The sequence below is a fragment of the Ranitomeya variabilis genome, chromosome 7 (genome assembly GCF_051348905.1).
Source record: "Ranitomeya variabilis isolate aRanVar5 chromosome 7, aRanVar5.hap1, whole genome shotgun sequence".
Classification (NCBI taxonomy): Eukaryota; Metazoa; Chordata; class Amphibia; order Anura; family Dendrobatidae; genus Ranitomeya; species Ranitomeya variabilis.
The window spans coordinates 48,520,417-48,532,008 of record NC_135238.1 but is presented as its reverse complement, the minus strand read 5'-3'; the positions used below and the strand labels follow the sequence as shown (position 1 = coordinate 48,532,008).

The 11,592-nt window shown below is 42.7% G+C and overlaps 1 protein-coding gene across 1 annotated transcript in view; it reads right to left on the bottom strand.

Annotated features, from left to right (window-relative positions):
• Positions 1-1,930: 1,930 nt before the first annotated feature.
• LOC143785884 (uncharacterized) overlaps positions 1,931-11,592 on the bottom strand; it is a 57,331-nt gene continuing 47,669 nt past the window's right edge. The window contains exons 2-3 of the mRNA XM_077275025.1: positions 9,445-9,553; positions 1,931-5,809 (exon numbers count right to left, since the gene is read on the bottom strand). Coding sequence (XP_077131140.1) covers positions 4,179-5,809; positions 9,445-9,505 — 1,692 coding nt within the window. The 5' untranslated portion in view covers positions 9,506-9,553 and the 3' untranslated portion in view covers positions 1,931-4,178. The remainder of the gene's footprint in view (positions 5,810-9,444; positions 9,554-11,592) is intronic.

Sequence of the window (11,592 nt, the reverse complement as noted above, 5' to 3'; positions counted from 1 at the left end):
AAATATTTTCTTATTTGGCAATTATGTCATGGTTACTATTTAGTAATCGGTTCCTTGGGTTCCATTCACCCACTTACGTTTTTATGCTTGCCCGCCTTGCTCTGACGTTGTGGGCGTACCTAATAGGTGGCGCCTCGAACGTCACACTATTGTTACGGCATCTGACGTTTTGCAGTCTTATTACAGCGGGCGCATTGAACTTGCGGACAAGAATGGATTTTCTGCGCAAGCGCGCTTTAATTGCTGGGAAGTGATGTATCCTCTTCCGGTTTGTTTGACGCTGCACGCCTGTAATGAATGCTGCTCGGTCTATCGCAAAGCTGGGTGTCCAATCGTTGGTATGCCTCATAGGTGATGGGTAATTACTTCTTAGTTTTCGGCTCTATCATTGGCTATTTGCTATATATACACTCACTGGCCACTTTATTAGGTACACCTGTCCAACTTCTTGTTAACACTTAATTTCTAATCAGCCAATCACATGGCGGCAACTCAGTGCATTTAGGCATGTAGACATGGTCAAGACAATCTCCTGCAGTTCAAACCGAGCATCAGTATGGGGAAGAAAGGTGATTTGAGTGCCTTTGAACGTGGCATGGTTGTTGGTGCCAGAAGGGCTGGTCTGAGTATTTCAGAAACTGCTGATCTACTGGGATTTTCACGCACAACCATCTCTAGGGTTTACAGAGAATGGTCCGAAAAAGAAAAAAAATCCAGTGAGCGGCAGTTCTGTGGGCGGAAATGCCTTGTTGATGCCAGAGGTCAGAGGAGAATGGGCAGACTGGTTCGAGCTGATAGAAAGGCAACAGTGACTCAAATCGCCACCCGTTACAACCAAGGTAGGCCTAAGAGCATCTCTGAACGCACAGTGCGTCGAACTTTGAGGCAGATGGGCTACAGCAGCAGAAGACCACACCGGGTACCACTCCTTTCAGCTAAGAACAGGAAACTGAGGCTACAATTTGCACAAGCTCATCGAAATTGGACAGTAGAAGATTGGAAAAACGTTGCTTGGTCTGATGAGTCTCGATTTCTGCTGCGACATTCGGATGGTAGGGTCAGAATTTGGCGTAAACAACATGAAATCTTTGGGATGTGGTGGAACGGGAGATTCGCATCAGGGATGTGCAGCCGACAAATCTGCGGCAACTGTGTGATGCCATCATGTCAATATGGACCAAAATCTCTGAGGAATGCTTCCAGCACCTTGTTGAATCTATGCCACGAAGAATTGAGGCAGTTCTGAAGGCAAAAGAGGGTCCAACCCGTTACTAGCATGGTGTACCTAATAAAGTGGCCAGTGAGTGTATATATATTTACACTCAACTGGCCAGTACCTAACCACCACTGGACGAAGCATTTCTTGCGAAACGCGCATCGGGTGTGGTGGGTCCTCCGTATACTCCCTCATTGGTAACTATGCCTCATGTTCAAATGTTTGTTATGTATATATAGGCTGCTGACAGTGTTACACTCTGTCCTCATTGTGCTTATACAGGACTTTTGTCATTGTTGTTTGGCAGCACGGTGGCGCAGTGGTCAGCACAGCAGCCTTGCAGCACTGGAGTCCTGGGTTCAAACCCCACCAAGGGCAACATCTGCAAAGAGTTTGTATGTTCTCTCTGTGTTTGCGTGGGTTTCCTCTGGGTACTCCAATTTCCTCCCACATTCTAAAGACATACTGATAGGGAACCTAGATTGTGAGCCCCAACGGGGACAGCGATGATAATGTGTACAACCTGTAAAGCGCTGCGGAATATGTTAGCCCTATATAAAGATTGTTGGTATTTTACTACCTGCATTTATAGCTTTACTGCCTGATATATAATCATAATCTTTTACGTATATATTTGTATATTTACTAGTCCTATTTTGCTCACTGAGGGCGTTTTATGCCTTACTGATTAATGTTCAATTATTTTGTGCAAGCTTTGTGCTGCGCTACTGAGGTGGACATGGGGAGTTTTAAATTGGTCCCCCACTGTTCTTGTACTTGTGGTATTGCCGTGTACTTTTATACAATATTCTACAATAAAGATATATGCTTTTATGGTACTTCTTGCCTTGTGTGAAGTTTTTTCTTTTTTTGGTTTTGCACTCTTCCATAAAGTCCAGATTTGTGCAGTGTATGACTGATTGTCCCACCTCAGCTGTAGATCTCTGCAGTTCATCCAGAGTGATCATGGGCCTCTTGGCTGCATCTCTGATCAGTCTCCTCCTTGTTTGAGGTGAAAGTTTATAGGGACGGCCAGGTCTTGGTAGATTTGCAGTGGTATGATACCCCTTCCATTTCAATATGATCACTTGCACAGTGCTCCTTGGGATGTTTAAAGTTTTGGAAATCATTTTGCATCCAAATCCGGCTTTAAATTTCTCCACAACAGTATCACAGACCTGCATGGTTTGTTCCTTGGCCTTCATGATGCTCTCTGTGCTTGAAACAGAACCCTGAGACTATCACAGAGCAGGTGCATTTATAAGGAGACTTGATTACACACAGGTGGATTATTTTATCATCATTAGGCATTTAGGACAACATTGGATCATTCAGAGATCCACAATGAACTTCTGGAGTGAGTTTGCTGCACTGAAAGTAAAGGGGCCGAATAATATTGCACGCCCCACTTTTCAGTTTCTGAATTTCCACAAAAACTTAAAATAAACAATACATTTTGTTCAAATTCACAATTATATTCCACTTGTTGTTCATTCTTCACCAAAAATGTACATTTGGTATCTTAATGTTTGAAGCATGATATGTAGGAAATGGTTGAAAAGTTCCAGGGAGCCAAATACTTTCACAAAGGCACTGCACATTGGAGCGGATAATGGGGATACCGATCGAATGTGGACCGGAATTGTAAATTCTGGGGGTCGTGGATGAGGAGATGTGGGTCCACCATGATAGAATATTTCTTCAGGAAGCTCTATTTATGGCTAGAAAAGCGATAGTATTGAGGTGGATGGGGGGAAATCTCCTTCGATTAATCAGTGGAAGAATCTTGTGAATGATGTAATTCCTTATGAAAACATACTATACAGAAACAGAGGATGTCCCCAGAAATTTCAAAAGATTTGGGAAAGGTGGTGTGACTTGCCATTGACGCATCTGGCTCCTGGTGCTATAGTCTATTCAATCTTGCGACATGGTCCCTGATGTGTATATCTATTCTGGATTACAAATGTTATGATCTATGTAGGAATAATAACATTTGTCTATTACAACCTGATCTGGTACGAGCTTTAAAACATTTATAAAAACTTTGTTGATTAGGAAGTGCAATGCTCGGTAAAATATATTATACTGAAGGTTATGTTTTATTTGTTTGTATACTTTATTATTGAAGGTATTTTGTAATATCTATGTCAATGTGAATGTTGATATATGGATTATTTTGACGTTATGATATATCATATGTTTGTTATCTTATTTTGTAGAATCCTTCAATACAAAGGGTTTAAAAAAAAAAAAAAAAAAAGAGACCAACACCATGCGTCTCTAGCTGTCTTATGTTTACCCGGCTGCAATCCGAAAGGATCTAGCGTGTGGTGCACAGCGTGAGTAAAGAGACTTGGTACCGGCGTGCGGTCACCCAGGGAAACTGGATAAAGGGAAATCTGGCCCGTTTATGGACTTCAAACTAAAGCCGTACACTATCCATTTCTAATGGACTGTGTGAAGAAGCCGTGTACTGTGTATTTCTAATGGACTGTGTGAAGTAACATATTAAAGGAACGTTTTCTTTGAACTTGCTTGGGTCACTGCTGTTTCACTGCATACGGTGCTACCGCTGCATCACAGCATTCAAAGCTGGAAAATAAAGCACAACATATAAGGAAAAAAATATTTTCAGAATTACTGGGATATGAGACATTCCATCGTTATTACTGCAAAAAGTAACATCAGGTTTCAAAAATTAGGTTTGGTCACTAATTGATTACAATGCCTTCTTACCCAATGTGAGTTGCCTCATGTCTAACAAGTTGTGACTTTAAATAAAAAAATATCCCACATTCAGGACATAAAATGGCTTCTCTACTGTGTGAATTCCCTGACATGTAACAAGAGTTGATTTATCTGAAAAACATTTCCCACATTCTGAACATGAAAATGGCTTCTCTCCTGTGTGAATTCTCACATGATTAACAAGAGCTGATTTATTTGAAAAACATTTCCCTCATTCCGAACATGAAAATGGCGTCTCTCCTGTGTGAACTCTCTCATGTGTGACGAGATGTGGTTTTTGAGCAAAACATTTTCCACATTCTGAGCATGAAAATGGCTTCACTCCTGTGTGAACTCTCTCATGTTTGACGAGATATGGTTTATGAGCAAAACATTTTCCACATTCTGAGCATGAAAATGGCTTCACTCCTGTGTGAACTCTCTTATGTGTAAAAAGATTTCCTTTGTCTTTAAAACATTTTCCACATTCTAAACATGAAAATGGCTTCTCTCCTGTGTGATTTCTCTCATGACTAACAAGATATGATTTTAGAGTAAAATATTTTCCACATTCTGAGCATGAAAATGGCTTCTCTCCTGTGTGAATTCTCACATGTCTATCAAGAGCTGATTTATCTGAAAAACATTTCCCACATTCTGAACATGAAAATGGCTTCTCTCCTGTGTGAACTCTCTCATGTATGACGAGATGTGGTTTTAGAGCAAAACATTTTCCACATTCTGAGCATGAAAATGGCTTCACTCCTGTGTGAACTCTCTTATGTGTATAAAGATTTCGATTGTCTTTAAAACATTTTCCACATTCTAAACATGAAAATGGCTTCTCTCCTGTGTGATTTCTCTCATGATTAACAAGAGCTGATTTTAGAGTAAAATATTTTCCACATTCTGAGCATGAAAATGGCTTCTCTCCTGTGTGAATTCTCACATGTTTAACAAGAGCTGATTTATCTGAAAAACATTTCCCACATTCTGAACATGAAAACGGCTTCTCTCTTGTGTGAATTCTCACATGTTTAACAAGAGCTGATTTATCTGAAAAACATTTCCCACATGCCGAACATGAAAATGGCTTCTCTCCTGTGTGAACTCTCTCGTGTGTAACAAGTCCTGATTTCGTTGTAAAACATTTCCCACATTCCAAACATGAAAATGGCTTCTCTCCTGTGTGAATTCTCTCATGTTTAACAAGACTTGATTTTAGAGCAAAACATTTTCCACATTCTGAGCATGAAAATGGCTTTTCTCCTGTGTGAATTTTGTCATGTGAAACAAGAGAAAATTTATTTATAAAACATTTCCCACATTCTGAACATGAAAATGGCTTCTCTCCAGTGTGAATTCTCTCATGTGTAACAAGATGTGATTTCTCTGTAAAACATTTTCCACATTTTGAACATGAAAATGGCTTCTCTCCTGTGTGAATTCTCACATGTCTAACAAGAGCTGATTTATCTGAAAAACATTTCCCACATTCTGAACATGAAAATGGCTTCTCTCCTGTGTGAACTCTCTCATGTGTGACGAGATGTGGTTTTAGAGCAAAACATTTTCCACATTCTGAGCATGAAAATGGCTTCACTCCTGTGTGAGTTCTCTCATGTCTAACAAGACGTGATTTTTCTGTGAAATATTTTCCACATTCTGAACATGAAAATGGCTTCTTCCTTGTGGGAGCTTTTTTATTTTCCAAGCTTCTTCTGTGACTTTTATTTTGTTTAACAGTCTGTGATGAATTAGGACATTGTACTTTAAAAGAATCCATGTCTGAGATGTTAGAATGTTCTTCATATGGGTTTTGTGCAATGCTTTTTTGGATTCTGGAGCTCCTGGTACGACCATCTGTCAAGAATATAACTGATGTGATTTTTGAGTCAAATAACCTTAATACTTACCGTATTTTTCGGCATATAAGACGCACTTTTTCCCAAAAAAAATTGTGAGGAAAATGGGGGGTGCGTCTTATATTCGGAACGCAGGCTTACCGGCATTGTGGCGGCGACAGAGGTGTGGGGATGATGTGGCGCTGTGAGCTGTATGGCGTGAGCAGGGTCTTGTGCACATTTGAGGTGAATCCGCCGCCCGGTATTGATGGAGAGCAGCAGCGCTGGTTACGGTATTTTCCGGTGGCGGCGGCCATCTTGCTGAGGCCGCGCGTGCGCAGATTCACTACTCTGCGTCCCAGGGCTTCAGGAAAATGGCCGCGGGAGGCCGCGCGTGCGCAGATGGAGATCGCGGCGGCCATTTTCCTGAAGCCCTGGGACGCAGAGTAGTGAATCTGCGCACGCGCGGCCTCAGCAAGATGGCCGCCGCCATTGGAAAATACCGTAACTCACCAGCGCTGCTGCTCTCCATCAATACCGGGCCGCGGATTCACCTCAAATATGGATGGGACCTGCTCACGCCATACAGCTCACCGTGCCACATCATGCCCGCACCTCTGTCGCCGCCACAATGCCGGTAAGCCCGCCGCCACCAGGAAAACCACCCAGCTCTGCTGCTCTCCTTCAATACTGCTGTGGCGTCACCTCAAATGTGGAAGGGACCCTGCTCAGGCCATACAGCTCACCGCGCCACATCATGCCCGCACCTCTGTCGCCGCCACAATGCCGGTAAGCCCGCCGCCACCAGGAAAACCACCCAGCTCTGCTGCTCTCCTTCACTACTGCTGTGGCGTCATCTCAAATGTGGAAGGGACACTGCTCACGCCATACAGCTCACCGTGCCACATCATGCCCGCACCTCTGTTGCCGCCACAATGCCGGTAAGCCCGCCGCCACTAGGAAAACCACCCAGCTCTGCTGCTCTCCTTCACTACTGCTGTGGCGTCACCTCAACTGTGGAAGGGACCCTGGCCGCTGCCACCTGAGGAAGTGACCGCACATCTGCCGCCGCCACAGCAACCTCCCCATGGACACCAGGCCATGGCGTCGCCCGCCTAAGCAGGATGGGACCCTGCTCAGGTGCACGCCGTTCCACCGCACCTCAGCATCACCTCACCTCTGCCACCACCATGCCTCCTGTGACCCTGCTCTGCCACTGCCTGCCCTCAGGTAAGAGATCTTAAATTGGGACAATACGACGGACCCCCATCTTATAAAAAAATCTTTTTTTCGGCAATTTTCACCCCAAATTTGGGGTGCGTCTTATAGTACGGTGCGTCTTATAGTCCGAAAAATACGGTATATTTATCTAAATATAAAAAGTAAAAATAAAAAATACATATAAATTGAAAAGTGTGTAGCAAAGTGCTATTATTAACTGACTAATGGTGTAATTTACATGATATGATGATTTCACAAAGAATCAATTGTGCTAATGTTCATTCCCAATCGTTGGCCAGAGGAAACATCAAATAATAAAACATTTGTCATTGGTCGCATATTTTATATGAAAATAAAAACGATCGTTGTTGACAGCACATTATCCCCTTTGTGTAAATTGAGGATGTTCTGCAATAATAAAAAAGCCATGAAATAAGGAAACAAATCATCATTCCTTCATCTAGATGAAAGCTAAAAAGCCCCAATCACCTTCTGTACCATCAATCACTGCTCATTGATGAAATTATATTCTTCTTGCAGCCGCTTGATTTTATTCTTCAGTAGACGTAGAGGGCTGTAGCAGTCACCTCTCTGTGTTAAGAGCTTCATGCACCACCTCAAGGACTTTAAAGGGACACTGTCACCTGAATTTGGAGAGAACAATCTTTAGACCTAGGGGCGGGGTTTTCGGGTGTTTGATGCACCCTTTCCTTACCCGCCGGCTGCATTATTGGATTGAAGTTCATTCTCTGTCCTCCGTAGTACATGCCTGCACAAGGCAAGATTGCCTTGCCTTGTGCAGGCATGTACTACGGAGGACAGAGAATGAACTTCAATCTAATATTGCAGCCAGCATGCAGCCGGCAGGTAAGGAAAGGGTGCATCAAACACCCGAAAACCCCGCCCGTAGGTCTAAAGATTGTTCCCTCCAAATTCAGGTGACAGTGTCCCTTTAAGCGAGCGGCTGCAAGGAACATATTTCCATTTCTCCTGGTAGCCGCTATCCCAGTAAAACAGCCTAACATGCTTTAAATACTATTTAAATACAGGTTACCAATATATGTGAACGTAAATAGTATTTCTGTAGCTGACAGGTTCTCTTTATGACTTACACAGGCAGATATAGACCTGTAACAAGCATGGATTCATGATGTGGGAGCAGCTTTGTTCTCTCTCCATATAGATAATAGATGAATGCTTGGCCGAACCGTCATGGCTATGGTGGATTTCACGGATAGTGCAGTCAGCAGAGTCAGGTACAAGTAATATCTATACTAACATCTATAATTACATGTCTATGTCTGTGGTCTGGACTGTTTTAGAATAATAAAGCATAATTGGATTCCATATTGCATCCTCTAATGACTGCTGTGGTAATTATGTCTATTCTTCACTGAACACTTCACATCGACCACTGGCACCCAATCCTCCATGTGACAGAGTGCAGGACTTGCTCATATTGTGTCACTTGTGCTTAGAGAAATGCTCAGGTGTCAGTACTACTAGGTGGTGTCTGTCTCACACAATCGCTGACCGCTACATGCAGAACAGAGGAGCTGTATGGTCGTGTATTAGGAAGCCATGGCCATGGAGAAATATAAAGTTGGATAAGCACAGGCAATTCTCTACTTTCTCTTATAATCTACTCCTGGCTGTAACTATGAGACAATTACCTTAAAACAGTTTTTTTTCTAATCTCCAGCTAGTTCCATATATTAAATAGGTTACTTAGGTTATATATTAATCCTGGAACCAGAACCTTGATGGATATGATGTAAAACACTAAAGTAGATACTTTGCCAATGAGGTCTGTCACGCGTCTTTGATCTATCATCGCAGTCTATTCTTAAATCCATACTATAGATACACAACCGGTCTTATTACATATTGCACTATCACAATGTCAACCCTATGTAATCTGTATTGTAGCCGAATGGGGAAATCTGTGGCCAAAAAAACCACAAATTGTCTCATCAGAGAGGAAGAGAACTAGGACTCTAGTGACACCTATTGGAAGTAGCAATCCTAAAAGTCAATGTCGATCCTTTAACGAGCCTTGTCACATGACTTAGGATAATAGCCAAACCAGAATCTCAATTTGCAGATACTGTGTTTCAGGGTACTGAAGTCATGTGACAAGGCTCGTTAAAGGGTCGACATTGACTTTTAGGATTCCTACTTCCAATAGGTGGCACTAGAGTTCTAGTCCTCTTCCTCTCTGAAGAGACAATTTGCATATTTCCAGGAGGAGCATTGCAGCTTTAAGTCTCCTCATCTCGGCATGCTTAGCATTTCAATCTCCGCAAGGAGAAACGATACTTCTTGGATATAAAAAAAACATATAACATAAAACTTCAATTGTCCGGTCCGGTGAATGAGGAGATATTGAGTCTTCTGTTTTATTTAGTGGCGACTCCTCACTGGGGCAGTTACCTGTAGGAACGTCCTCTTTGCACCACTCATCATCCCGCACATCACTTTCTCCTGTCTCCATTATGGCATCAGTTTTGATATTCTTCAGATATTTTCCTGGATGTCAAAGCTGTGACAGTAATAATGAAAAAGTCACAGACAGAAGGAAAACTCACATGGAATGTTCTAGACGGAGGCTTTTACTACAAGTTCATGGGGCACCTGAGCCGCCAAAAGATGCTGATATATCCGCCTCCTATATCACTGGGGCTGCCCTCAGTCAGTACGGCAGCATGTAGTGATAGAAGCAGGCATCACTGTAAGTAACTGCAACATGGCAAAGCGATTTCACTCAGGTGCTTCACAGAAGTTTATAACGTAGAGCCGTGAAAATAAAAATTCACATTTTTTGTACAAAAATGATCTTTTTGCCCCCAAATTTTTATTTTCACAAGGGTAACAGGAGAAATTGGACCACAAAGGTTGTTGTGCAATTTCTCCTGAGTACGTCGATACCCCATATGTGGGGGTAAACCACTGTTTGGGCGCATTGCAGAGCTTGGAAGTGAAGGAGCACCGTTTGACTTTTTCAATGTAGAATTGGCTGGAATTGAGATCGGACACCATGTCGCGTTTGGAGAGCCCCTGTGTGCCTAAACAGTAGAAAGCCCCCACAAGTGACCCCATTTTGGAAACTAGATCCCTTAAGGAACTTATTTAGATGTGTGGTGAGCACTTTAAACCCCCAAGTGCTTCATAGAAATTTATAACATAGAGCTGTGAAAATAAAAAATCCTTTTTTTTCCTCAAAATTGATTTTTTAGCCTGTAATTTTTTATTTTCTCAAGGGTAACAGGAGATATTGGACCCCAAAATCTGTTGACCAGTTTGTCCTGAGTACGTTGATACCCCATATGTGGAAGGGGCACTGTTTGGGCACCCATCGGGGCTCGGGAGGGAAGGAGCGCCGCTTGGAATGCAGACTTTGATGTGATGGTCTGCGGGCGTCATGTTGTATTTGTAGAGCTCCTGATGTACCTAAACAGTAGAAACCCCCCACAAGTGACCCCATTTTGGAAACTAGACCCCCCAAAGAGCTTATCTAAATGTGTGGTGAGCACTATGAACCCCCAACTGCTTCACAAAAGTTTATAATGTAGAGCCATGAAAATAAAAAAATCATTTTTTTTCCACAAAAATGATCTTTTCACCCCCAAATTTTAACTTTCACAAGGGTAACAGGAGAAATTGGACCCCAAAATTTATGGTGCAATTTATGCTGAGTAGGGTGATACCCCATATGTGGGGGTAAATCACTGATTGGGCACATGGCAGAGCTCGGAAGGGAAGGAGCGCCGTTTTGGAATGCAGACTTTGATAGAATGGTCTGCGGGCATTATGTTGCGTTTGCAGAGCCCCTGATGTACCTAAACAGTAGAACCCCCCCACAAGTGACCCTATTTTAGAAACTAGACCCCCCAAGGAACTTATCTAGATGTGTGGTGAGAACTTTGAATGCCCAAGTGCTTCACAGAAGTTTATAATGCAGAGTCGTGAAAATAATAAAAAAACATTTTTCCACAAAAAAGATTTTTTAGCCCCCAAGTTTTTATTTTCACAAGGGTAACAAGAGAAATTGGACCCCACAAGTTGTTGTCCAATTTGTCCTGAGTACACTGATACCCCATGTGTGGGGGGACCACTGTTTGGGTGCACAGCAGAGCTCGGAAGGGAAGGAGCGCCGTTTTGGAAAGCAGACTTTGATGGAATGGTCTGCGGGCATTAAGTTGCATTTGCAGAGCCCCGATGTATCTAAACAGTAGAAACCCCCCACAAGTGACCCCATATTGGAAACTAGACCCCCCCAAGGAACTTATCTAGATGTGTTGTGAGAACTTTGAATGCCCAAGTGCTTCACAGAAGTTTATAATGCAGAGTCGTGAAAGTTAAAAAAAAAAAAAAATTTCCACAAAAAAGATTTCTTAGCCCAAGTTTTTATTTTCACAAGGGTAACAGGAGAAATTAGACCCCAAAAGTTGTCCAATTTATCCCGAGTACGCTGATGCCCCATATGTGGGGGTAAACCACTGTTTGGGCGCACGGCAGAGCTCAGAAGGGAGGGAGCACCATTTGACTTTTTGAACGCAAAATTGGCTGTGGCGTTTACAG